Source organism: Sus scrofa, chromosome 4, assembly GCF_054392235.1.
Source record: "Sus scrofa isolate SSC_HxYL_T2T_F1_AM1 chromosome 4, Sscrofa_HxYL_maternal_Yorkshire_Landrace_v2.0, whole genome shotgun sequence".
NCBI classification, from domain to species: domain Eukaryota; kingdom Metazoa; phylum Chordata; class Mammalia; order Artiodactyla; family Suidae; genus Sus; species Sus scrofa.
In genome coordinates, this window is record NC_139386.1 from 98,322,081 (window position 1) to 98,350,070 (window position 27,990).

Here is a 27,990-nt window from a genome sequence, read left to right on the forward strand (position 1 = left end):
TATTATGAACTTGTGAACCAGACAACCATATGTAGAATATATATGCCCAGATTCCCCAAAGTTTTACTGGGAAGAGGGTAGGGAGAACATACACAATAACTTTGTTCCACAATTCATTTACTGAATTGGGGCAGGTGATTTAACAACAGATTGCGAGATAAGGCTGGGAGAGAAGAGTTCTTGTTTTCCTTCCCAGGAGTCAGTTGTGTCATGGACGCTTGTAAATTTTCCAAAATAGCCATCTGTTGTTGGGCAAGCTGGGTCTGAAGCTGCAGATTGGCATACATACATTCTAGGAGTCCTAGGCATTCCTTGGGCTTGTGGTCAATTTCTGGAAGAAGAGCAATGGAGGTGCAAAGGGGACAAAAGAGAGATTTTATAATTGTACTGAGATGGGAAGGGCTCTTATTAATAAGATGACCCCTCTAATCGTACAATTCAACTGAGATGCATCTTTGCTCAGCTGTTACCTTCTCCAGCAAGCCTATCTGGTCACCCTCTTTTATTTTTTTTATTAAATTTTTTTTTTTTTTTTTTTTTTTTTTTTTTGTCCTTTTAGGGCTGCACCTGCAGCACATGGAATTTCCCAGGCTAGAGCTGCAGCTGCTGGCCTAAGTCACAGTCACAGCAATGCCAGATCCAAGCCGAATCTGAGACCTTCACCACAGCTCATGACAATGCCGGACTGTTTAACCCACTGAGTGAGGCCAGGGATCAAACCACATCTTCATGATCACTAGTCGGGTTCATTACCACTGAGCCACAGTGGGAACTCCTGGCCACCAGGAGTCTTTTAATTTGAAACCAACCAGTGGAACTTATAACACCTCCCTTGCTTTATTTTCCCTTTAATACTTACAATTATGGAACATTTGGTAATTACTTATTTAATTGTTGGCTAATGCCCCCTACTAGAATGTAAGCTCCAGGAAGGCAGGGATTTTTGTCTGATTTATTCATTCCCGTATTCCCAGCACCCCAAGAAGAGTGCCTGGTGCATAAGTGGTCCACAAATATTTGACGGGTGAATGAAGTGGGATGGGAGTAAGGCCCAACTTCCCTTTCAAGAGCTGAGCCTTCTTCCACTCTTGCCTGATGTAGTAAGGTCATTAGCAGTGACCCGAAGTTCTTATTGTCTGACTTCAACCAGTCTTGCTGCATCAGCCCAATTTTTTTTCCAATGTTTTCAATTACCTTATACGCAGCCAGCTCTTAGTAAATCTTCGTAGTTATTTATCCACTGTTTGTGTATTAATTGGTCTTGACTTCTTTGTTAAACTCTGGTGTCCTCAAAGACAGGACCTATTTGGCTTCTCACAGGTATGCTAAACACCCACTGATTTCACCATGGGAGGATGAATAACTGAAATTCAAAGAAACTCAGTCGGAGTTCCCTGGTGACCTAGTGATTAAGGGTCTGGCCTTGTCACTGCTGTGGTGTGGGTTCAATCCCTGGCCCTGGAACTTCTACATGCCATGGTGCAGCCGACACCTCCCCCCCCAAAAAAAAATCACACAACGATACTGAGGTAATAGTTACTATTTCTTTCCTATTTTTTTGCCTCCTGGCCGAGGTGTATAGAGGCTTGATGTGAGATCTCAGTTTCCAGATCAGGGATTAAAACCCAGACAACAGCAGTGAAAGCACCAAGTCTTTTTTCTTTTTTTTTTTTTTAGGGCTGCACTTGCAGCATATGGAGGTTCCCAGGCTAGGGGTCCAATCGGAGCTGCAGTTGCTGGCCTACACCACAGCCACAGCTACGCAGGATCCAAGCCACGTCTGCAACCTCACCATCGTTCAGGGCAACACCAGATCCTCAACCCACTGATCAAGGCCAGGGATCAAACCTGCGTCCTCATGGATGCTAGTCAGGTTCTTAACCACTGAGCCACAACGGGAACTCCTGAAAGCACCAAGTCTTAACCACTAGACCATCAGGGAACTCCCTGCAGCCACAGTTTAACAAGAATTATTAGCAAGTAACAAAATTTTCATTTCAGTCCTGGCTACTCTAATAAAGGTGCTAATAAACAAGGAAACAACACAAATTGGTAGAATCCAGAAGAAAATAAAATTGGTAGAATTAAATAATCAACAAGATACTAATGAAAAATCTGGACATGCCTGAACCCAGAGTTGGCACCAGATCAAAAGGAGAAACCTCCTCCGTACACCCCCTGCCCCTGTTTACTCCATTTGGGAAATTTACTCTGCATCCTTACCTGAGGGCAGTTTTGTTGCCTGGATTTTCAGGAAAGTGGCTGGTGGGGAACTTGCTTGAAGATTAATAAAGCTGGGAGAGGGTTTGGCTCGACAAAGAGGCACATTAGCTTCTTCTTTGGCTGGAACAAAACCAGAGGCAACTGTTAGCACTCATCCAAAGGGGCAGCCTAATTGGATCCCTGCATCTGGTGTAAGAATGAGGCGCTGAGGCCCTGGCCTGAACACCTTCAAAGAAAGTTATATAAGACAAAAAAGATACCTTAGTGGGATGAAGGGGAGCCAAGCAGGGATGGGATTAGCTAATAATTTGCTTACATTTTACAAGCTCTTATTGATATGTGCTACGTGCTCACTATGTGCTAGATGCTGGGGCAAACACAAGACATCCAAGACATGGTTTCCTAGGTGCTTAATATCTAGTTAGGGAGACAAGTCAGACACTGATGAAATGGTGATAGAACAACACAGGACATAAACAATGAGTCTGACAGTCTTGGATGAAAAGAAGTCCTTTTATCTTTTAGTTATACTAAGATGTGATTAATTGTAAAAACATTTTTGGAAAGGGGGAAAAAGCATATGCGTATAATGGGTCAAAAAAGACTGATTCTAGGCATGTGGAGGATACGTATAGGACCTTGAAAACAGGAAGCTTTTCTTAAGCAGAAAAGATATTCCAAGTGGGAGAAAAAAAGATAACATGAGCAAAGGCAAGGAAGCAAGAATATGGCTAGAGGAGTTCCTGTTGTGGCACAGCAGTAACGAACTTGACTAGTATCCACGAGGTTGCAGATTCGATCCTTGGCCCGGCTTGGTGGGTCAAGGCGTTGCTGTGAGCTGTGGTGTAGGTCACAGATGCAGCTCAGATCCGGAGTTGCTGTGGCTGTGGTGTAGGCCAGCAGCTGTAGCACGGATTCGACCCCTAGCCTAGGAACTTCCAAGTGCTGCTGGTGAGGCCCTAAAAAGACACATACACACAAAAGAATATGGCTAGAATGATGAGGAGCCCTAGGAAAGTGGCTAGAATTAGCACGGGGAGATCAGGAAAGCAAGATGGGTCACGGAAGACCCTTTCCAATAGTAAATCTGAGACTTCAGCCTTTCTCTTGAGCTTTTCAGGATTAGAAAATAAGATAGTATTTTTATTTTTATTAATCCGTAAGGATTAAAATGGGTTGGACATGGAGTTCTTTTTTTGCTTTTTAGGGCTGCACCCATGGCATATGGAGGTTCCCAGGCTAGGGGTCTAATCGGAGCTGCAGCTGCCAGCCTACACCACAGCCACAGCAACACAGGATCTGAGCCAAGTCTGCACCCTACACAACAGCTTACGGCAACGCCGGATCCTTAACCCACTGAGCAAGGCCAGGGATTGAAAAAGAAACCTCATGGTTCCTAGTCAGATTTGCTTCCCCTGCACCATGACGGGAACTCTGAAATGGAAATTCTTAAAGGGGAAGGCAGATTACCTTTTGCAAAAATATAGTTAAGTCGGGAAGTTTCCCTTATGGCGCAGCAGAAACGTATCTAAGTAGTATCCATGAGGATGCGGGGTTCAATCCCCCATCTCACTCAGTGGGTCAAGGAATCCGGTGTTGCCGTGAGCTGTGGTGCAGGTCACAGGTGTGGCTCGGGTAGCTATGGCGTAGGCTAGCAGCTGTAGCTCCGATTCTACCCCTAGCCTGGGAACTTCCACATGCCCCAGGTGCAGTCCTAAAAAGCAAAAAAAAAAAAAAAAAAAAAAAAAAAGTTAGAGGGGAAATTTGACTTGTAGGGAGAAAACTATGAGTGCTTGGAAGACATATGTAATCTCTGTCTACTGAGCAACCCATCCTCTGGGAAACTACTCTTTCCCCATATTCCAGGGCATATTGATGGGGCTGCATCAGGCCCCTCTCCCCACAAGAATAGGCCTGGAATCCAATGCAGGCCAATCATGGTATCCTATTCCCTTTGGCAACTGTGACTGATCCAAGGGGTAAGGACTAGCAGCAACTTGGGCCAATCATTCCCTGGAATTGATATGTAGATTCTTCGTCAAAGCTTGCTTTTCTCTGATTTGCTGTGCTGGGAAGACGTAAAGTTGAGGTCAATAAAAGCTACTGAATTTGGTCAGCATGCCATAAGGAGATACAAGCAAGAGATTAAGAGACAGGAGAGAGTGTAGGAGAAAGATAGCTGGGAAGATACCTACAGGCACTGAATCCCCAGTTCCAGTCCCTTTGGTTCTGGTTTTTGTAGCTCTGCTTCCTATTCTCTGACGACCTCAGCAATCAGAGGAATCAGGAGCCTCTGGATTTCCTTCTTCGCTTAAGGGAGTCTAAATTGGGATGATTTCATATCAACATAAATCACATTTTGGACATACTGGATCTGAGGTGAGACCAGGCAGTCCAAATAGAAGAGCCTAGAAAAACAGCTAGAAAGATGGCATAGAACTCGGGTGAAAGATCAAACTGCCAGGCCAGCCAGCAAGAGGTGATAAAGGAGCTGCAAAAATAAATTAGGAGTTCCCGTCGTGGCGCAGTGGTTAACGAATCCGACTAGGAACCATGAGGTTGCGGGTTCGGTCCCTGCCCTTGCTCAGTGGATTAACGATCCGGTGTTGCCGTGAGCTGTGGTGTAGGTTGCAGACGTGGCTCGGATCCCGCGTTGCTGTGGCTCTGGCGTAGGCCGGTGGCTACAGCTCCGATTCAACCCCTAGCCTGGGAACCTCCATATGCCGCGGGAGCGGCCCAAGAAATAGCAACAACAACAACAACAACAAAAAGACAAAAGACAAAAAAAAAAAAAAAATAAAAAATAAAAAATAAATAAATAAATTAGCCCTCCAAGATCAAAAACTGAGAGAGAAAATTAGACCTTTGGGAAACTCCTCCTCAAGGAGATTGGAAGATGAAAAGAAATGGCAAGGTAGACAAAGGAGCAATGGATGAAAAGGCAGAATAGCTGGTTCCATGAAAGAGTTAAAAGAGGTTGGAACAGTGGGGAATCCATAATTCACTGTTGTGATGAGATCAAAAAAGGATAGAAAAATTGAATTCATTCATTCATACATATAAGAGATAGTTATGTGCCAGCAATGTATTAGCCACTGGAAATAGCACAGTCAGCTAAACAGACATGAGGGTTATTCTCATGGGACAGTACTGCAGTGTAGACAGTCATTAAGTGATCAAGCAAGCACATTATTATACCCCCAAAGTGCTGTGAGAGCACCTTAACTAGTCTGTGGGGCTGGGGAATGTGTTCAGAGGAAGTGATTCAGTCTCACCTGGGATCTGAAGGATGAGGAGAGGGGCCTCTTCATAAAAAGTAAGCCTGAGGGCAGAGGTGTGACAAGTAGATTGTATGAAGGAAGGAAGATGTCTTTTTTTTTTTTTTTTTTTTTTAAGGGCCACATCCAAGACATACAGAGGTTCCCAGGATAGGGGTCAAATCAGAGCTACAGCTGCCGGCCTACACCACAGCCACAGCAATGCCATACCCGAGCTGTGTCTGCGACCTACACCATAGCTCATGGCAACACCAGATCCTTAACCCACTGAGCAAGGCCAGGGATCGAACCGAAAACCTCACGGTTCCCAGTTGGATTCATTTCCAATGCGCCACGATGGGAACCCCGAAGGAAAATGTCTTATTCTAGTCCTTTATTCAGAGTGTCAGGAGAAAGAAGTCCCTGTACATGGGTGCTAAGCTAAGGTGTTTTCCATCGGGAAAGGCACTGAGCCTATGAAAATTGAAATGTTTTATTCCCTGACATGGTGAGGGAAATCCAGGGTTTTTTTGCATAGTTTGTGGATTTTTATATGCCCTACTGTAGGTCTTCCATCTTTTCCTTGCTCCTGCTCCAGAGTCATGACCACCAGTCACTTGACAGCTCTTGCAGAGTGGGAAGGAGACCAAAGCTGAAACTTGGGATTCTTCTTACTATCTGAAAGATTTTTTAACTTCCACAAAAATGTACTTCTAAATAATCTGAGCCCTTCCTAAGTGTATGAGGATGCATTTTCTACCAGGTTGTAAGGTTTGAAGAATACTTTACACACAATCCATACTTAAAAGGAACCAAATATATGTATATAATATACCATACATATGTATAAAAAAAGCATGTGCATGTACATATATATATATGTGCATTTACACACACACACACACACACACACACACACGCTTTTTTTTTTTTTTTTTTTTTTGCTTTTAAGAGGCACACATGCGGCATATGGAAGTTCCCAGGCTAGGAGTCAAATCATCTACAGCCGCTGCCTATGCCACAGCCACAGCAATGCAGTATCCAAGCCGCGTCTTCGACCTAGACCACAGCTCAGGGCAATGCCCTGGATCCTTGACCCACTGAGAGAGGCCAGGGATGGAACCCAAAACCTCTTGGTTCCTAGTCGGATTCGTTTCTGATGCACCACAACAGGAATTCCAGGAATGTTCCTGTTTAGAGAGAAACGCAGAAAAAATACTTATACTTTCCAATTAAGTAACAGAAAAAAAAAAAACAAACAAACAAAACCATACATACAACTAGCTTCATTTTCCCAAAAGCTGAGCAATTAAGGTCTGGGTTTTTTTTCGTTTGTTTTTTCTTTTTTTTTTTTTTAGGACCACACCTGCAGCATATGGCGGTTCCCAGACTAGGGGTCAAATCGGAGCTATAGCTGCTGCCTATGCCACAGCCACAGCAACACAGGATCCAGGCCGCCATCTGTGACCTACATCACAGCTCACGGCAACACCGGATGCTTAACCCACTGAGCAAGGCCAGGGATCGAACCTGTGTCCTCATGGATACTAATCAGATTTGTTCGTTTCTGCTGAGCCACGACGGGAACTCCAATCAAAGTCTGGTTTTAAGGGAAAGGAAGCAGGGCCTCTGACACACACCTCTTCTGTTAGTAGGATGACTAGAATGCTGCTCCATCTGAACACCTACAGGTGTGGTGCCTGGGAAAGAATCACAACATCACATGACCAACAACCCATGCTATTATTTTACTATTAACAATTTCATATAAGTTCTCCCCAGCACATATCAGGCTGCTCCAGTTTGGGAAGGAAAAAGTATGAAAGGGTGTGTACTGTTCTATTTTATGGCCAAACATAAGTAACTGTTCTTGAATTGTTCGTGCTCTCATCCTTTCACTAAAAAACAAAACAAAACAAAAAACTGTTTCTAGTAATGTTTCTTTTCTCTGGACAAAACAGTACTTTAACTACGCCCAAACTTTAAGCGTCTCCTAAAAATGTGGGCAAATACTGTGTTCTCCCCTAGTTTTGATTTCTGCGGGATCAGCCCTTTTCCTATCCTGTAAGGTAACTTAAAAACTCTGGTTCTCCAACATCTCTAATGGACCAGTAGCTGAGGGCATGAGGAGGGCAGGGGAAAGAATGGACACGGATAAAGAAAATCTGAGAGCACTAGAGGAAAACACTTGAGAAAATGTTTTACATAGGATAACTCGAGGGGTCGGTAAGCCAGCACTCTCAGGTACCATTCACGGCCTCAATAGATAGTATTTGCCTAAGAGGGAAAGGTCCATGCATAGGAACGAGTCAGAGGCAGTAAACCACAACTCCCAGCGTGCCCAGAAGGCTAGTTACCGCCCAGCTCAGTCTGATCGGACTACAACTCCCATTCCACCCCGCATCAAAGGGGCCAGGTGTTCTCTCAACTGCCGGTTTAGGTCCCGCCCCTTCTAGTCCTCCCCGTAGCCAAAGCTGGAACGAAAGCATGGAAACTGTCAAGTCATTCTCCACCTTGGCGTCCGAAAGGAGTCGAGACGCATGAGTTTAATGACCTCACCTGCGGTGTTAATGGAAAGCCTCTACCCCAGCACCCACCCTTATAGTTGACACACATGCGCAGTGGCGTTCCGGCCAACTACCCGATCCTTGGCGCTTGCGCCAAGGTTCGCGCCGCACGCGGCCGGGAGCGGCCACCCCATTGCGCAAGCGCCTCTGCCCTCTCATTGCCATCACCGTGCTCTCTCTACCTAGCTTGCCCCGCGTTCTTGCGTAGGGGGCGGGGCTAAGAATGTCAATTGGCCTGTTTCCGTGCCGGTCAGTGAGATGGGTGCGGTGATTGGGGGCGCCCGGGAGGGTAGCGGGGTTGGGTGTAAGCCCTGAGGAGGCAGCGTTTTCTGGGCTTCTCGCTGGTTCTCTCTCTCCAGAAGGTTCTGCCGGTTCCCCCTGCTTTGGGTACCCGGCTCTGCATCGCGCCGCCATGATGGGCCATCGTCCGGTGCTCGTGCTTAGTGAGTTTTGGGAAAGCTGGGGAAGGGACCCCCTCTTCATCTCCCTCTTTCGGCACTTTACAGCCTTGCCTCAGCCCAGTCCCGCCCTGGTCCGGCCCCTGAGCCTTCCAGTCGTTCATTTTGGAAGCCCCTTCTGCTTTCCTGTCTACCCTTAACGTATTCCCATGTCTACACAAACGCAAACTGACCTTTCTCTCTCGAGCCTCATTTTTCCGGGCTCTGGCCTCGGGAAGATGCTTCCCACTCGGCATTCTGTTCTTCACCTCCAACCCCCGCCCTTGCAACCTTCTTTGAGTGATTTTCAGTGTGCAGTTTTGTGACTAACGGCTTTTAAGTTTGGCCTAGCATTTTAACCTTGGCCCATCCCTTAGTAGTGGTGTGGCGTCAGCCACGTTGTTTGATTGAAACGTTTCCATCTTTATTATTAGGATTAACTATTTTCCCGTAAGATTGTGACTCAAGTGAGATAAGTAGAGACAATTGCTTAAAAGAGCGAGTGGTAGCCTTGGTTATTTGTATTTTCAGTAATTGTCCTCTTGAATTTCCATTCTGCAACTTCTGTTCCTCAAGTAACCCTACCTTCCTCACTGGTTTATCTTAGATGTAGTTATTCCCTTGATATCCCCTCCGTGGTAATCTTTCCCACTTACCAACTGAGTTTTCCCACATTTTTCCATTGGGTCTCTTTACCTATGGGGAATGAGTCGCATTTCTGTTGTCTTCCTCGGGTATGTTTCTGTTCTGTGTAATCTCAGCCTTATTAGTCATTTTCCGTCCCTCTCTTATGCGTGTAGAATGCTATCGATTTTCTGTATACCTGGAAAATAAGTGTTTGCAAACAAGAATCCACTTAACCCAGAAAAAAAAACCAATTTTTTTCTGATGAATCCAATCAGAAAGGTCCATGCAGGATTTTGGTTATCAGTGCCTGAAATAGGAATCTAAATCCTGAGAACTGTGAATGAATGTTTAGGTTTGATGGGTGGGAAATTTTACAACAAACTGTAGGGAAGTATAATTTGGAGAGAGGAGTGAAATAAACATTCTTTTGATTCAGGTATAGCCATTGAGAGGGCCCTAAGGTGAGTAGTGCGTTGTTCAGCTCTTTTGAGGTCGGAGTTAATCCCTTGCATTAGCGGCCCTAACCTATTAGACTTCCTATTAAAACATGTAGGTCACACTTACTGATGGTCAGTGGGTTCCTGAGGCATTCTGGTTATGTCCAAGCATGAAGTGATTGTATCTCGCAAACCCAGATGCTTTTGAGTGTGTGTTCTCATTCCATAGCACACAGGGGAGAAGGGGGGAGGAACTATTTAATAATTACGCTGGGAATGTCAGTATGATTCTGTGTACCCAATTATGAGGACATGAATCCCCCAAGTTTTCCTTTTTACATAAGGGAGTGATTGATGCTTTTTTAGGGTCACCAGGTCTTTAAAAATCTGATGGATCTTAGGTTATGAATCCTTGTTATACATACATGAATATTTGATTAGAGAGAAAGTGATGACTAAGATTCCAAAGTTGAAGCTTTATGAATTGTTTCTTAGTATACCAGGAGTTGAAGTAAAGAAAGAAATAAGTATGTATGTTTACTTATTAACAGCTCGTTGAGGTGCAATTGATATACAAAAAGTTGCACATATTTGAAGAGTATAAGTTGGTAAGCTTTGATCAGTGTATACATCTGGGAAACCAGTATGTGTTTTTGGTTTTTTTTTTTGTTTGCTTCTTAGGGCCAAACCCGCGGCATATAGACGTTCCCAGGCTAGGGGTCCAATCCGAGCTGCAGCTGCTGGCCTAGGCCACAGCCACAGCAATGTGGGATCCAAGCCTCATCTTCGACCTACACCACAGCTCACTGCAACGCCAGATCCTTAACCCACTGAGCAAGGCCAGGGATCGAACCCAAAACCTCATGGTTCCTAGTTGAGTTCATTTCCGCTGCACCACCAGGGAAACTCCTGTTTTTATTTTCAAAGATTGGGAAATAAATGAATAACTTATATACAATGGGGCAGTCCTGGACTATTGCCTTTTGTTTTTATCTGTTTTAGGCCAGAACACAAAGCGTGAATCTGGAAGAAAAGTTCAGTCTGGAAACATCAATGCTGCCAAGGTAGCCTATCTTATAAGTTGTCTGCCTCTAGCTATCTTCCCTGGTGTTTCAGTTTTTGTGATTTGACAGAGGAAAAGTTGACTTCCTTTCCCTCTTGGTGGTAAAGAAAAGGAATCATTTTCTCTCTGAGCTGGGCCTAACGGTCTACTCAAATTAACTTTTGCGAATTCTGTTCCTGTATACTATCTCATAATATTCTATTTGTGTTTATCTCCCATACTAGATGGAATTACTTGGAAGGAAGAACTATATTCACTTTTATATTCCTAATATTTGCTATAGCTCTTGAATAGGTATCTACAGTAAATGCTTTTTGAATGAAACAATGAAATAGCCCTAGATCTAATTTAGCATGAGGTAGAGGCCACTATCATGGAAAGAAATACAAGTACATGGACTTTCAGTTATCTAGATTGCTGGGAAGCTGAAGCACTGGGAGGCGTGTCCCCCCTCCTTTTTTTTCCTTTTTTTTTTTTTAACTTTTTAAAGCCCAGCTCATGGCATATGGAGGTTCCCAGGGTAAGGGTTGAATTGGAGCTACAGCTGCCAGCCTACACCATAGCTCATGGCAACCCCAGATCCCTGACCCACTGAGCGAGGCCAGGGATCAAACCTGCATCCTCCTGGATACTAGTTGGATTCGTTTCCACCTTGCCACAACAGGAACTCCGGCGTGTCCCTTTTTTCTTGTGAAAAGTTATTCCTTTCCATCCAGAAAACATTCCAAAGTGGAAAAAACAACAGAATCGAGCCACGTGGCATGCTAGGTTTAAAGGGATTACCAATCCTGGAGTTCCCGTGGCACAGCAGAAACGAAACCAACTAGGAACCATGAGGTGTGGGTTCGATCCCTGGCCTTGCTCACTGGGTTAAGGATCCGGCGTTGCTGTGAAGCTTAGATCCCTCGGCATAGGGATCTAGATCCCTGTGGCATAGGCCAGCAGCTACAGCTCCAATTGGACCCCTAGCCTGGGAACCTCCATATTCTGTAGGTGCAGCCCTAAAAAAGACCCAAAAAAAAAAAGAGGGATAAAGTGATTACCAATCCTACTTTAGAAGTGTCCTTGTTAAAACACTGGCTCCCTGGGTTACTCATGCCTCTTCCCCTAGCACACACACAAACCATTCTCCGATTTGTGTAAATATTGTATTTTTTTTTCCAATAGACTATTGCAGATATCATCCGAACATGTTTGGGACCCAAGTCCATGATGAAGGTAAATTTAGCTCAATATTGAAACTTCTACAGATTTTCCCTTTCTATTTCCTGGTATACTTAAAATTTTTGCTTTTGTCTTAGATGCTTTTGGACCCAATGGGAGGCATTGTGATGACCAATGATGGCAATGCCATTCTTCGAGAGGTTTGATGTTTCATTTTGCTTTCTAACATTTTATAAAGGACACATAAAGTGATAATGTGAATAATGATTAGTTTCTTTGGCAAATTACCAGTCTGTGTGACTTGAAACAACAGAAATTTATTCTCATGGGTTGAAGGCTGATGGTCCAAAATCAAGGTGTCAGCAGTGCCCTGCTCCTTCTGAAGGCTCCAGGGAAGAATCCTTCTTGTAGCTTCTGATGGTTGACCATAATCGTTGGCATTCCTTGGGTTATAAACTCCTTTTCAGTTGTCACATGGCATTCTTATATCTGTCTCATAAGAACACCAGTGGTAGATTTAGTTAGGGCTTACCTTGATTATACCTGCAATCTCATCTTAACGTGGTTACATCTGTAAAGACCCTGTTTCCAAATGTAGTCACATTCACAGTTTCCAGTAGGTGAGACATGAAAATGTTCTTTCAGAGGACACAATTTAACCATGATGGGTTCTCCCAGTAAATAAGCTAAGTGATGCTTTTCCATGCTCATGAAACTTTGGTTGTCCTAATGCATTTTTTTTCCCCAAAAGACACTTGAAAAGTTGGTTTTCTTAGATATCTTGCGGGCCACTTTTAATATTTAATGCTATAGTAAAACTATAAAGGGAGTAAGGGTAGAAGCAAGAAGCTCAAGAGTTAGGACCAAGCAGAATGGTTTAAGAGGTCTTTGAGTAGTGCTGATGCATTGGCAATCTACATTTTTCTTTTCTTTTTTTTTTTTTTTTTTTTTTTTTTTGTCTTTTTGCCATTTCTTGGGCCGCTCCTGCGGCATATGGAGGTTCCCAGGCTAGGGGTCTAATCGGAGCTGTAGCCGCCAGCCTACGTCACAGCCACAGCAACGCAGGATCCGAGCCGCATCTGCAACCTACACCACAGCTCACAGCAACGCTGGATCCATAACCCACTGAGCAAGGGGAGGGATCGAACCCGCAACCTCATGGTTCCTAGTCGGATTTGTTAACCACTGAGCCACAACGGGAACTCCTACACTTTTCTTTTCAGATTCAAGTACAGCATCCAGCAGCCAAGTCTATGATTGAAATTAGTCGGACACAGGATGAAGAGGTTGGAGATGGGACCACATCAGTAATTATTCTTGGTAAGAAGAGAAACCACACCAGTAATTATTCTTGGTTGAGAAGGAAAATTTGAAACATTAAGGTTTTAACAGAAATAGCATCTGTATCATATTTTTTAAGAAAAATGTTTTGGAGTTCCCTTCGTGTCTCAGCGGTTAACAAACCCGACTAGGATTCATGAGGTCATGGGTTTGATCCCTGGCCTTGATCAGTGGGTTAAGGATCCGTTATTGCCATGTGCTGTGGTGCAGGTCACAGACAAGGTTTGGATTCCTTGTTGCTGTTGCTGTGGTGTAGGCTGGCAACTGTGGCTCCAATTCAACCCCTAACCTGGGAACCTCCATGTGCTGTGAGTTTGGCTCTAAAAAGCAAAAAAAAAAAAAGTTTTTACCAACCCATTAACTATAAATGTTTAAGTAACTTTCTGATTTTTCTAATTTTCTATGTATTCTCTCCAGCTGAGTGTAAAATGTTCATCATGGTGTAGGGTGAGCTTTGCAAATCTGGTTGAATAAAATGCAGTCTATTCTCACTACTCAGAATAACTTACATTCTGTAAGTTTCCACAAACACTGAATTAGCAAATGCTAAACCATCACTGCTTGGGGGACATTTGGGGTTAGGTTCCTTCATACCTCTAGTTATGTATTTATCAACTCGTAAATGTGTATCATGATTTGTTTTTGTTTTAAAGACATCTTATTATATATTGTTGACTCTTTAATACTGAACTCATACCTGAACAGAATTTATCTAATAAGTTATTGTCTCTACAAGGCACATCACAGCCTTGCACTTAGGAAAAACTAGATAAAACTTTATGGCTACACCTAAGACATTTTAAAGGGTGAAATCAACAAAATGCACAAAAATGTGGAAAATATGACACCATATGCATCACATAAAGGACAGTTGTTTACAGAATGAGAGCCAAAATAAGGCAGAACATTGCTTTTCTCTCTCTCTCTCTCTCTTTTTTTTTTGCCTTTTAGGGCTGCACTCTGAGGCCTATGGAAATTCCCAGGCTAGGGGTCAAATCAGAGGTACAACTACTGGCCTACATCACAGCTCACAGCAACGCTGGATCCCTGACCCACTGAATGAGGCCAGGGATCAAACCTGCATCCTCAGGGATACTAGTCAGATTCATTCCCATTGCACCACAACAGGAACTCCCAGAGCATTGCCTTTTTCAGTCTCACATGGCAGTGTATGCATTGGACAACTTAAATTTTTTATCTTTGCATGTGTCTGAATGATCATGAAAGTGCAGCAAATACTGATTCTGAAGTTACAAATTTTAGTGAGTAGTCAAATGGACAAATACAGAATCTTGAGAGTAAGTCTTGTCTGTACAAGTTTTAATGACTTATCTTTCAATTTCCTATAGGACTGTAAAAGATCACTTTTGAAAACTTAGCATATTACTTTTATTTGTGGTATAAATTTTAAGTTGATAGTGAAATTTTTGTAATAGCATTCTTTTTTTTTTTTAAGGATCTGTAGCAACATGTTTTTAGAAATTGAGGGAAAAAACTCTTTTAAATTAGGGCATGCCAATTTATTTGTGTTGGCCCACATGCCTAAAAATAGTCCTGATAACAATTATTATGAACTTTTTATAAGGTGACATTTAAAATTATGTTTAGAATGCCTTTGTACTGCATTTTGAAAATGGTGAGTTGGGTGTTAATTTGCTTGAGTCACCACGAACTTCACATCTTTAGATCCAATTCTTTTGTGGATTGGGTATTAATTACATATGGCTAGTTCTGTACTTGGAAGGCAAACTTCGAGGATGAAGAGGGAGGTAAGACTTCATATACTTTCTTTTGGGGGTTAGAAGATGAGCTTTAGACATTAGGCAGAATTTACTAGCTGATTATTTTAGTTGAATCTCCTGGAGAGATTAGGTAGCTTATGTTTCAGTGAGTCTAGGTGTCTTAGATATAGGTAGCTCTTCAGAAAACCAAAACTCAACATCTCGGATCCACCTATCAGAGTATTGACAACAAAAACAAAAAAACAAATGGGATCTACTCAAACTTCAAAGTTTCTGCACAGCAAAGGAAACCCTAAACAACACAAAAAGACAACCCACAGAATGGGAGAAAATCTTTGCAACTGAATCGACTGACAAGGGATTAATCTCCGAAATTTATAAACACCTTCTGCAGCTCCATAGAAAATCAAAACTTGGCCATTCCTAAAGATAATCTACCTATGATACTGTACTGATTATTCTTTAACAGGGCCTAACCTTTTCTAAGTTAACTTTCTAGAGCAAATTTTAAAATATTTGATTATCTTTTAATGTGTATGATAGGAATTCTAAAGTAATTGAATTCAAACATTTGTGCACATGTCAGTATACCTGTGAACTTTGGCATATTTGTGTATATTTTATTTTTTTATTTTATTGTCTTTTTGCCATTTCTAGGGCCGATCCCTTGGCATATGAAGCTTCCCAGGCTAGGGGTCCAATCAGAGCTACAACTGCCAGCTTGTGCCACAGCCACAGACACGCCAGATCCGAGCCTCATCTGCAACCTACACCACAGCTCATAGCAACGCCAGATCCTTAACCCACTGAGTGAAGCCAGGGATCGAACCACAACCTTGTGGTTCCTAGTCAGATTCATTTCTACTGCGCCACGACGGAAACTCCCCAGAGGGTAAATTTTCATGGGCATTCTTCCAAGGATAAGGTTTCGTGTGTTGTTTTTTGTTTTTGGTACCAGCATATTCACTATATCCTAGGTGTTGAAATAATAATGAGTAAGTCATTTTTCCATTATGTGTTTTTCTTTCCATTGTAGCATCTTTGGGAAAATGTTTATTTGCCTTTTGTTTAGAAAATTGGTAACAAGAGTTAGTTGGATCATAAGAGTAAGTAAACCATAGGATCAGTCTAATCATTTAAAATACATCTAGGGGAGTTCCCGTCGTGGCGCAGTGGTTAACGAATACGACTAGGAACCATGAGGTTGCGGGTTCGATCCCTCCCCTTGCTCAGTGGGTTAAGGATCCGGCGTTGCCGTGAGCTGTGGTGTAGGTTGCAGACGTGGCTCGGATCCCGAGTTGCTATGGCTCTGGCGTAGGCTGGTGGCTACAGCTCCGATTGGACCCCTAGCCTGGGAACCTCCATATGCCGTGGGAGCGGCCCAAGAAATGGCAAAAAGACTAAATAAATAAATAAAATACAACTAGGAATTCCCATTGTGCTGCAGTAGGAATGAACCTGATTAGTATCCATGAGGATGCAGATTTGATATCTGTCCTCGCTAAGCTGGTGTTGCTGTGAGCTGTGGTGTAGGTTGCAGACATGGCTCGAATCCTGCTTTGCTGTGGCCGTAGCGTAGGCGGGCAGCTGTAGCTCCAATTTGACCCTTAACCTGGGAACTTCCGTACGCCATGGGTGCAGCCCGGCGCCCACTCCACCCCACCCCTAAAAAATACATCTAGGAGTTCCTTTGTGTCACAGCAGGTTAGGGATCCAGCGTGTCACTGCAGTGGCATGGGTTGCTTCTGTGTCCCAGATTCGATTTCTGGCCCAGGAACTTCTGTGTGTATCTGATGATGTTTTCTTTCTAAGTTGGCTTGTGCAAAGTATAAAATTTGGAATAATATTGGCATACCTTTTGGGAAAACCTACTTTAGGGGAAAAAAAAGGTATTTTAGAAGAACAATGAAGTTGCCTTGGTATCCACTTACTTCAAAATGTTTGTGTGATTTGTGTCCTTTTCCAGCGGGGGAGATGCTGTCTGTGGCTGAGCACTTCCTGGAGCAGCAGATGCACCCAACTGTGGTGATCAGTGCTTATCGCAAGGCATTGGATGACATGATCAGCACTCTTAAGAAAATAAGGTATTGGGGTGGAGACCAAAAATGGGTAGTGTCAACTATGGGAGGCCTGGAAGACTGATCTGTTTTTAGGTGGTAATGGAAGGCCACACGCATTGCACACATAGTAGTTTATACCCTGGTGTTGTTTTGTGAGAAGGAGAAAGAGAGTTTTTAGAAAAAAAAATTTTAGAAAATGGCAGAGGATGCAAAGTAGACAAAAGGAGCTAGGTTTAGTTTTTCTATTTTGTTTACATTATTGTTTGCTAGTTTCCATATTAGATACTGGGAAATGTGTTTTAAGTAAAAGAGAACTACTCTCCAAAGTTTTAGATTCTAGTGGAAGAAATAAGGATTTAGATAACTATTGTTCAGGACGTAATGTTAAAATACCCTCCTATCATGTATGATTGTAGCTAATTCAGTCAGTATTCTTATATAAGTGCCGAAGAGGATGGTAGCCAGCAATTTTTCATTAAAATTAAAAGCACTGGGAATCCTATCTAGTAATCAAAGAGCTTGCTGAGCACTATAAAGTAATAAAGGAATATAGAAATGTGTGGCTTCTCCTTGAGGGGATGTCAGTTATATAGTAACATGATGCAGAATTTTGAAATACAACGATGATTTTTCATGTCATTGGTTGGTAAAAATTTTTTGATTAAAATTGTTTAAAAAGCAAAACCAGGAGTTGCTGTTGTGGTTCAGCAGGTTAGGAACATGTCTAGTATCCATGAGGATGCAGGTTGGATCCCTGGTCTAGATCAGTGGGTTAGGGATCCCTCGTTGCCACAAGCTGTGTTATAGGTCACAGATGTGGCTCAGATATAGCTCTGATTTGAGAACTTCCATATACTGAGGGTGCAGCCCTAAAAAGACAAAATAAAAAGCAAAACCTTGCAGTTCTCTTGTGGCGCAGTGAGTTAAGGATCCAGCAGCTTGGGTCACTGCTGTGGTGCCAGTTGTCCCTGGCCTGAGAACTTCCAGATGCCATGGGTGCAGCCAAAAAGTGAAACTTAGGAGTTCCCTGGGGTTAAGGGTTAAGGGTCTGGCATTGTCACAGCTCTGGTGTGGGTTCAGTCCCTGACCTGGGAACTTCCATATGCTGCGCATGTGGCCAAAAAATAAATAAGTAAAGTTTTCTTTATTATTTTTTTATTTTTTTAAGGGCTGTATCTGCAGCATATGGAAGTTGCCTGGCTAGAAGTAGAATTGGAGCTATAGCTGTGGGCCTACGCTACAGCCATGGCAGCACCAGATCCAAGCCATGTCTGTGACCTACACCACAGCTCACAGCAACACCAGATCCTTAAGCCACTGATCGAGGCCAGGGATGAAACTTGCATCCTCATGGATACTAGTCGGGCTCATTACCACTGGGCCACAACAGGGACTTCCTTTTCCTTTTTTTTTGGTCACACATGCAGCAGCTTGATTGGGATCTTAGTTCCCAGACCAGGGATTGAACTCGGGCCGCAACACTGAGAGTGCCAAATCCTAGCTAGCTTCTAGACCATCAGGGAATTTCCTCATGTTTGTCTTTTTGTCAAACAATACTACTTTTGGAGCTCTTGCTTCTTCTCCTCCAAGATATGTGATTCAACAGTTATTTAAGAGTGCTTATTATTTGCCTTACACTGTTAGTAAAAGAGATTTCAGGGAGTTCCCACTGTGGTACAGGGGGGTAAGGATCCAGCATTGTCTCCGTGGTGGCTTGGGTTTGATCCCCAGCCCAGCACGATGGGTTTTGGCATGGGTTCCAGCTGTGGCTTGGATTCATTCCCTAGCCCAGGAACTTCCATATGCCACAGGTGTGGCTGAAGAGATTCAGCAGTACTGGAAAATTGGACAAGGTGGTATCTAAGGTTTCTTAATTTTTTTTTTTTTTTTTTTAATGGTCGTGTTTATTTTATTTATTTATTTATTTTTTTGGTCTTTTTTGCCATTTCTTGGGCCGCTCCCACGGCATATGGAGGTTCCCAGGCTAGGGGTCAAATCGGAGCTGCAGCCACCGGCCTATGCCAGAGCCACAGCTACACCAGATCCGAGCCGTGTCTGCAACCTACACCACAGCTCACAGCAACGCCAGATCCATAACCCACTGAGCAAGGACAGGGATCAAACCCGCAACCTCATGGTTCCTAGTCAGAGTCGTTAACCACTGAGCCATGATGGGAACTCCCAAGATTACATCTTAATAGTACTTTTAGTTTCCTACAAAGGAACAGATTCCTCTGGTTCTTCCTGTTGGTCCATCCACTGTTGAGGTCATAAGTTGATGAGTTATAAATGAGGGGCTTAAATTATCAGATCCCTCTGAACATGGTCGTTTTTCTTTTTTCCAGTACTCCCGTTGACACCAATAACCGAGATATGATGCTGAACATCATCAATAGTTCCATTACTACCAAAGTAATCAGTCGGTGGTCGTCTTTGGCATGCAACATTGCTCTGGATGCTGTCAAAACTGTACAGTTTGAGGAGAATGGTCGGAAGGAGATTGACATTAAGAAATATGCAAGAGTGGAAAAGGTAAGCTTTTCAAGTATGTACTTTGGAGACAAATTATTTTCTAGCATGAGTCATCACGTTTGTGGAGGGAATAAGTTTGTTTATTTATTTATTTAATTTATTTTTTTAGGGCTACACCCGCGGCATATGGAGGTTCCTAGGCTGGGGGTCAGAGCTGTAGCCGCTGGCCCATACCACAGTTCTTGACAAAGCTGGATCCTTAACCCACTGAGGGAGGCCAGGGATCAAATCCGCATCCTCATGGATGCAAATCGTGTTCATTAATCACTGAGCCATGATGGAACTCTAGGAATAAGTTTAAATCAGAGCAAGGTATCTTCATCAGAAGAACCAGGAATAAGAATATCTGCTACCTGGAAAAAAACAACTCGAAACAGAGGATCCCAAAGAGGTATTTGAAACAATTTTATTAGTTTCACTGCTGTCCCTACACAAGGTTAACAGAGGCAAAAGAAAGGCTTATTGTTGTGTCTGTGTTTGTGCATTGGCTGACACAAATTAGGCACTCAGTAAGGAAATAAATAAGGGCTCTATATCATGGTGCTCATAACTCCCCAGAAAGCTTTCTCCAACTCTACTAATTTAAGATTTAATAGTAGCATTAATATGGAGTTCCCATTGTGGCTCAGTGCATTAAGAAGCTGGCATAGTCTCCGTGAGGTGTTGTGGGTTTGATCCCTGGCCTCACTCAGTGGGTTAAGGATCCGGCATTGCCATAAGCTGCAGAGTAGGTTGCAGATGAGGCTGGGATCAGGTGTTGTGTCATAGGCCTGCAGCTCTGATTTGACTCCTAGCTTGGAAACTTCTATGTAAAAGTAAGTAAATAAGTAAAAACATACATACGTTCAATAATAAAAGTAGCGTTAGAAGATTATGGCCAGTAGATGGAGCCCAGTGCCTAAAATTTGTGGAAATAACTTTCAAGAAGTAAGGGACGGAGTTGATGTTGTGGCGCAGCAGAAATGAATCCAACTAGTAACCACGAAGTTGCAGATTTGATCCCTGGCCTTGCTCAGTGGGTTAAGGATCTGACGTCAAAAGCAATGATGGGAGTTCCCGTAGTGGCGCAGTGGTTAACGAATCCGACTAGGAACCATGAGGTTGCAGGTTCGATCCCTGGCCTTTCTCAGTGGGTTAACGATCCGGCGTTGCTGTGAGCTGTGGTGTAGGTTGCAGACATGGCTCGGATCCCGCGTTGCTGTGGCTCTGGCGTAGGCTGGCGGCTACAGCTCCAATTCGACCCCTAGCCTGGGAACCTCCACATGCTGCAGGAGTTGCCCAAGAAATAGCAAAAAGACCAAAAAAAAAAAAAAATAGAAAAGCAATGGTGTAGGTTGTAGACACAGCTCGGATCCTGCATTGCTGTGGCTGGGGCATAGGACAGCAGCTGTAGCTCTGATTCGACCCCTAGCCTGGGAAACTCCGTATGCTGCAGGTGCAGCCCTAAAAAGCAACAAACAAACAAAACAAATAATTAATGTAGAGTGCTGGCCTTTTCATAAGCATTCAACAAATATGGTTGTTATTGGTCTGACTGGCTGAGCAGAGAGGGCAAATGGGTTGCTGACTCCACCATACTTCAGGGTACATGTGCCTCTGCAGATAGGAAAGGTTAGAGGTGGCTGACACAGTCTTGTCATCGGCTGGAGGAGTTGACCAACAGGGTCTAGGGCCTGGGACAAGCGCATAAGGCAGAGCCTTCAGCAAAATATATTGAGCACCTACTGTGTGCCAGACACTGTGTTAGGCACTGAAGATCCAATGGAATGAGATCAAGCCCCTGCCTTGTCTTGGGGGAGATTCAAATAAATTGGCAGGCAATCATATTGCCCAGGGTGATAGCGGAGGGATGGGGAAACAAAACAGGTCCTATGGGGACCCAGCCCATGCTGGGGGTGACCCTAAAAAGCAAAAAGGGGAGTAGGAGAGATTTGCATCCTTTTAAATCTTTGTTAGTCACTGAATTTCTGAGTCTCAGCTTACCTTGAAATTGTGTGTCATGGTCTAAAATTGATGTGCTTCCTAGAGGGAAAGAAATGTGGTTGCAATAATTGTTTATATTAGGTTCATGGGGAAAAAGTTACTTTAGGAACCCCAAATGTTGGTCATTTTGGGAAAAATGAGTGGGAAGGGAATTGAGAAATGGTGTCCTGGTTGTGGATTAAAAGTGGATCTTTTGCTCAGATACCTGGGGGCATCATTGAAGATTCATGTGTCTTACGTGGAGTTATGATTAACAAGGATGTGACCCATCCACGAATGCGCCGCTATATCAAGAACCCTCGAATTGTGCTGCTGGATTCTTCTCTGGAATACAAGAAAGGAGAAAGCCAGGTGAGGTCCCTGGCCCTATTCCTTAAAGTTGATGTAAGAATCTGTTAATAGGAGGAGTTGTGGTAGTGGCTCATGCGGTTAAAAAGACCTTGAGTACTGGCCTTGCTCAGTAGGTTAAGGATCCAGCGTTGCCTCAATCTGCAGTGTAGGTCACAAATGTAGCTTGAATCCCATGTGGCTGTGGCTGTACTGTAGGCTGCCAGCTGCAGCTCCAATTCAACCCCTGGCCTGGAACTTCCATATGCCACAGGTTTGGCTGTGAAAAGAGGAAAAAGAATTTGTTAATATGGACAAGGGGAATAAAAAGTATTTATTACATACCTATCTTGTGACCTTTACATATAATCTCTGATTCTTAAAACAACCCTATAAAGCAGATGATATTTCTGTTTTACAGATGAGGGATCTACAACTCAGAGAAGTTAGGTTAATTGTTTGAGGAATGCAGCTGGTATTGGCTAAATCAGAATTTGAACCCAGGAGTTCCCGTCGTGGCTCAGTGGTTAATGAATCCGACTAGGAACCATGAAGTTGCGGGTTCAATCCCTGGCCTTGCTCAGTCGGTTAACGATCCAGTGTTGTGAGCTGCGGTGTAGGTCTCAGACTCGGCTCGGGTCCCGCGTTGCTGTGGCTGTGGTGTAGGCCGACAGCTACAGCTCCGATTCAACCCCTAGCCTGGGAACCTCCATATGCTGTGGCCCAAGAAATGGCAAAAAAAAAAAAAAAAAATTTGAACCCAGTTCTTTTTTGGCTTTGATTCCACACTATCATGCAACCTTTCCTAGTGTATTAGTAGAACATGGAGTAGGAGGTAATTGAGCTTTGAAGTGCCAAGGAAGTTCCAGAGGGCAGGAAGTTCACAAGGCTCAGTCACCCTTGGATAAAACAGTAATTGAAGCTTATCAAAAAAAGATTGGGGGAGTTCCCGTCGTGGCGCAGTGGTTAACAAATCCGACTAGGAACAATGAGGTTTCGGGTTTGATCCCTGGCCATGCTCAGTGGGTTAAGGATTCGGTGTTGCCGTGAGCTGTGGTGTAGGTTGCAGATGTGGCTCGGATCCCGCGTTGCTGTGGCTCTGGTGTAGGCCGGTGGTTGCAGCTCCAATTCGACCCCTAGCCTGGGAATCTCCATATGCCACGGGAGTGGCCCAAGAAATGGCAAAAAAAAAAAAAAAAAAAAGTTTGGGAACAACAATCAATTTACTGGTGGGACAAATTAAGACCCTGAGTTACTGTGCAGACTGACAGGTCAGAGGTAACATTGAACTGAGTGGCTAGGGACTTTAGCCAAATTCTCCACTAATTGCATTGTGATTTTGCATTCTAGTTGCTTTGTAATTGAATGGAGTTAAACCAGATGGTTGTTGGAGCTAAACTGGTTTATAGAGGTGTGAGGTCGTGGCTTATTCTAGCTCATGCTTTCTAGGATACGTGAGAGGGCTGTGTTGGGGCAGCATAGTAGTTGGGATGACCCCAAAAACGTTCCCCAGTCCAAACTGTTCAGAGTGACATTCCTTCTCCACACAGACTGACATTGAGATCACACGAGAGGAAGACTTCACCCGAATTCTCCAAATGGAAGAAGAGTACATTCAGCAGCTCTGTGAGGATATTATCCATCTGAAGCCTGATGTGGTCATCACAGAAAAGGGCATCTCAGGTAGAATTCCATTCATTTTTCCAGACTACTGTTGAGGTAGAAGAGGGTGGGTGATTTTTTTCCTCCTATGTTGGCATAGACTGAACATAATTAACATGTGGTTAGGGTACCTTAAGGATAAAATCACTTCAGAACCCAGGGTTTCTGGCTTCCAGCTTGACACCTCTACTCTTGCAGATTTAGCTCAGCACTACCTCATGAGGGCCAATATCACAGCCATCCGCAGAGTCCGGAAGACAGACAATAATCGCATTGCTAGGTGAGTATGATCAGGTAAAAGTAAGATTATTCTGCTCATGTGTTTTTATTTTACAACTTCACAATGTAGTTATCATTACCCGAAAAAGTTCAATATAAGATAGGCAGGGTGGCTCAGTGGTTGACGAATCTGACTAGGAACCATGAGGTTTCGGGTTCAATCCCTGGCCCTGCTCAGCGTTGCCGTGAGCTGTGGTGTAGGTCGCAGGCTCGGCTTGGATCCCACGTGGCTGTGGCTCTGGCATAGGCCAGCGGCTACAGCTCTGATTGGACCCCTAGCCTGGGAACCTCCATATGCCGTGGGAGGGGCCCTAGAAAAGGCGCAAGCACACACACACACACAGACAAATCAGTCACAAATGGAAATAACCAGGCTTTCTCACACACACACACACACACACACACACAAATCAGTCACAAATGGAAATAACCAGGCTTTAACCATCTTCCCTCTTCAGAAGTCCTTTATATTAACATTTGCTACGTGAGTCTCTCCTGTACTGTTCCTAACCAGTAGTGAATAGCTTATGCTTAGTTACCTATGATACCTTGGTATAGGGGTCCATTTCAGATTAGTCTGTTTATAACTATTTCAGAATATAGCAGAACTGACAGTTAACTTAATTGGATCCTCAGCTAGCTACTGTCAGTGAAACTTTAGATTGCGTCACTACTTCTGCACAGACACCTATGCTCAGACATCACCCATTTTTAGGATTTCTAGGATTTCTAGTTTTTAAAGATTTAAGTCTCTTCTGACATCACATAATATGCCATAGATCCAAATCAAATTTTATACTTAAACTTGCTCTGAAATGGCTCTGGGCATAGATGCATACACATAATAAACTATACATGCCCATGATTCGGGAGAAGGGGTAACAAAATATTAGCTCTACATCATTAAAATTGGGTCAGACATATGAGCTTATTCACCTCTGTTCTTGCTTGGTCTTTGCATTGTCTTTAGTACAGTCTTGTTAACTGGTTTTGAGATCTAACTAGGCAGTATAGGACAAACTCTATCTAGAAATGACCGTTACTTGTTATACACATTAAATATGCATAAGAACTCATCTGTCCAAATTTCAAGGTCCACTAAATATGTTTTGAATTAAACTGTATCTCATTGTAGTAGTTGCTTTAGATATGTACACTTTCATTTATAAAGCCATATTAGTTTAAGGAAACTCCACCTATACATTTGGAGATCTATTGGTATGGAAGCCAAGACTTGTTACCTTAGGCAGAAATGTTACGAGCAATCCACTTTTGCCCTGGCCCTAATCTTCACCACAGAACCTGGGGATCAAGAATCTGAGTAGAAGTATCTGCCCTCATCTGGTCTTCTCCCTGTCCCCTCCTCTCCATCTAATCAATAGAGCCTGTGGGGCCCGGATAGTCAGCCGACCAGAGGAACTAAGAGAAGAAGATATTGGGACAGGAGCAGGCCTGTTGGAAATCAAGAAAATTGGAGATGAGTACTTTACATTCATTACTGAGTGTAAAGACCCCAAAGCCTGTACCATTCTCCTCCGGGGGGCCAGCAAAGAGATTCTCTCGGTGAGTCAGCCTTGGAAGTGTGACTGAATGAACTAGGTCATTCTGTTTCTTGAGAGTTTCCCAGAGGTAATCATCCTGTTGTCCATTTGTTTTTTACTGTTTAAAAAAAAAGTTTTTTAAACATAAAGTTTACCAGAGTTCCTGTCGTGGCTCAGTGGTTAACGAATCCAACTGGGAACCATGAGGTTGTGGGTTCAATCCCTGGCCTTGCTCAGTGGGTAAAGATTCTGGCATTGCCGTGAGCTGCGGTGTAGGTTGCAGACGAAGCTCGGATCCCACGTTGCTGTGGCTGTGGCTGTGGCTCAGGCCGGCAGCTACAGCTCCAACTGGACCCCTAGCCTGGGAACCTCATAGGCCTCAGGAGCGGCCCTATAGAGCCAAAAAGCCAAAAAAATTTTTAAAATATATCATCTTAACCACTTTTTTTACGTGTACGGTTCAGTGGTGTTAAGTACATTCACATTTTCATGCAACAGATTCTCAGAACTTTTTTATCTTGAAAAAACGAGGCACTATACCCATTGAACAATGATTCAGTTATTTCCCCATCCCATACCGAACACTGCTTCCCTATTTTTACGTTGAAGTTATAAATACTACTTTTCTTTCCACTGAGTGAGGTTATTAAGTAACTTAGCCAAGGCACATAGCTAGTAAGTAGAGAGTTTCAGAGTTGCCACTACACTGCAGCCTCCTAGAGTACACAACTAGACAGGATAAGAACAGGGGTATAGCTCTGTCAAGCACAGTGAACAAAGCCTGGGTAAATAGCATCTGCCCTGCCCAAAAGGTTTGAAAGACCTTTCTTAGTTTGCCCTCCTTGGTTTATCAAACTTGGCAGTCAGGAAGTCCCTGGTGCCTCTGACTTGTCCCTGACTCATCAGGCTTTGGTGTTATGGTGTCTGTTTGCTTTCCCAAGGAAGTAGAACGCAACCTCCAGGATGCCATGCAAGTGTGCCGCAATGTTCTCCTGGACCCTCAGCTCGTGCCAGGGGGTGGGGCTTCTGAGATGGCTGTGGCTCATGCCTTGACAGAAAAATCCAAGGCGATGACTGGTGTGGAACAATGGCCATATCGGGCTGTTGCCCAGGCCCTGGAGGTCATTCCTCGTACCCTTATCCAGAACTGTGGGGCCAGCACCATCCGTTTACTTACCTCCCTTCGGGTGAGTTCTTTTCCGTGCTTTTCTCTTGATGGGGTAGGGAAAGCTGTATTTTTAACCTAAGAGGATGATTTGTGTCTGTCTTTTCTGGTTTTCCTTGTAGCTTGTTCCCTTAAAAACATCTTCTCTTTCTTAATTTTTGACTTGATGTCATTGCCATTTCCTCTTGTCTGTACCTTATAATCCAGTATAGTTGATTTTTATCTAATGGTCTCTACCAGGTTATTTGTTCCTAGTATTTTCCCCTTTAACTATGTTTGTTCCAACCATAGGCCAAGCACACCCAGGAGAATTGTGAGACCTGGGGTGTGAATGGTGAGACAGGTACTCTGGTGGACATGAAAGAACTGGGCATCTGGGAACCATTGGCTGTAAAGCTACAAACGTACAAGACTGCAGTGGAGGTGAGGCACTCTAAGACATGCTATGCTGTTTATTTCCAGATTACCAGAAAACTGTGTTTGATCCAGTCTTGAAAGGGGAGGGATAGAAGGCAGAGTATTCCACAAAAGATCTCTCAAGGAATTCCATCCCCCTACTTATTAGCTTTAGCTCATTTAAAAATCAAGATGGAGTTCCCATCGTGGTTCAGTGGTTAATGAACCCGACTAGCATCCATGAGGACTCAGGTTCAATCCCTGGCATCACTCACTGGGTTAAGGATCCAGCATTGCCGTGAGCTGTGGTGTAGGTCGCAGACGCGGCTTGGATCCCGAGTTGCTGTGGCTGTGGTGTAGGCTGGCGGCTACAGCTCCAATTGATCCCTAGCTTGGGAACCTCCATATGCCATGGGTGCAGCCCTTAAAGGACAAAAAAAAAAACAAAGTAACATGGCACAAGCTGCTTCCCTTGCTTTGGGAGAACTGCATTTTACATTCAGGATTCTGAAAGAGTAGATTTCAGATAAAATGGTAATTATGTAGGAGGAGCTAGGTGATGTGTCTAAATGAAAACAAGTGTCCTTTCCTTTGCTGACCTCTTTGGGGCTGTGGTTATTCTCCTAGACGGCAGTCCTGCTGCTGCGGATTGATGACATCGTCTCAGGCCACAAAAAGAAGGGTGACGACCAGAGCCGGCAAGGTGGGGCTCCTGATGCTGGCCAGGAGTGAGCAGTGGGCAAGGCGACCTCAACGCACAGAGCCAACAGAGTCTCCCCCTTCCCTGAGCCAGACTGCCAGGGACACTGTGGACGTCTTTGTTTGGAAGGGATCAGTTCAAGGGGCAGCCCAGTCCCTTTCTGTCCCAGCTCAGTTTGCAAAAGGCACTGACATGTAATTCTTCTCTATTGTAAGCTTTCCATTTAGTTTGCTTCCGATGATTAAATCTAAGTCATTTGAGACAGTTGTTATGTGTTTTTCAACCTTGGGCCATATTTCTGCCTCCTGGCAAGGAGGGAGGAAGCAAAAAACCTTACTGGAGAGAGAGAGATGGGAATGAGGTCATTAAGTATCTTTCCCTTTTTGAGGGGGTATTCACACTTCTTAGTAGGGACTGGTTGGGAGGACTCTTGGATTTCAAAGGAGGATATTGGAAAGCTTAAAGAAACACCACTTTGCATTCACCA

General features: G+C 43.8%; 2 protein-coding genes across 7 annotated transcripts; one reads left to right on the forward strand and one right to left on the reverse strand.

Annotated features, from left to right (window-relative positions):
* Window positions 1–100: 100 nt before the first annotated feature.
* On the reverse strand, window positions 101–8,195 carry TSACC (TSSK6 activating cochaperone). 2 transcript variants are annotated; one of them, XM_003355128.6, is made up of 4 exons: window positions 8,078–8,195; window positions 7,121–7,180; window positions 2,224–2,343; window positions 101–331 (listed from the first exon to the last, which is right to left on the reverse strand). In XM_003355128.6, the coding sequence occupies exons 1-4, from the start codon at window positions 8,094–8,096 to the stop codon at window positions 114–116; spliced, it is 417 nt and encodes a 138-aa protein (XP_003355176.1). In that variant the 5' UTR covers window positions 8,097–8,195; the 3' UTR covers window positions 101–113. The 2 variants fall into 2 exon arrangements, with proteins under 2 accessions (XP_003355176.1, XP_013852433.1); XM_013996979.3 differs by having other exon boundaries at window positions 8,040–8,179.
* Window positions 8,196–8,334: 139 nt separating this feature from the next.
* CCT3 (chaperonin containing TCP1 subunit 3) lies at window positions 8,335–27,763 on the forward strand. Of its 5 annotated transcripts, none has more exon segments than NM_001244180.1 (14): window positions 8,335–8,490; window positions 10,551–10,612; window positions 11,779–11,829; window positions 11,913–11,975; window positions 12,999–13,095; window positions 16,825–16,942; window positions 19,264–19,450; window positions 21,635–21,784; window positions 23,311–23,443; window positions 23,621–23,702; window positions 25,084–25,264; window positions 26,184–26,429; window positions 26,699–26,830; window positions 27,431–27,763. In NM_001244180.1, coding segments are annotated over 14 exon segments (1,638 nt in total). In that variant the 5' UTR covers window positions 8,335–8,459; the 3' UTR covers window positions 27,536–27,763.
* The last annotated feature ends 227 nt before the right edge of the window (window positions 27,764–27,990 follow it).

What these genes read in the sequence shown, in the direction of transcription:
- CCT3 (XM_085020408.1), top strand. Translation starts at nt 13,029, where the DNA reads ATGATTGAAATTAGTCGGACACAGGATGAAGAGGTTGGAGATGGGACC. An exon ending in AGCACTCTTAAGAAAATAAG is followed by an intron (nt 16,943 to 19,263) that starts GTATTGGGGTGG and finishes TCTTTTTTCCAG; the next exon opens with TACTCCCGTTGACACCAATA. An exon ending in CACAGAAAAGGGCATCTCAG is followed by an intron (nt 23,444 to 23,620) that starts GTAGAATTCCAT and finishes CTACTCTTGCAG; the next exon opens with ATTTAGCTCAGCACTACCTC.
- TSACC (XM_003355128.6), bottom strand. An exon ending in TCATCCTACTAACAGAAGAG is followed by an intron (nt 2,344 to 7,120) that starts GTGTGTGTCAGA and finishes GTTTTGTTCCAG; the next exon opens with CCAAAGAAGAAGCTAATGTG. An exon ending in GGCAACAAAACTGCCCTCAG is followed by an intron (nt 332 to 2,223) that starts GTAAGGATGCAG and finishes CTCTTCTTCCAG; the next exon opens with AAATTGACCACAAGCCCAAG.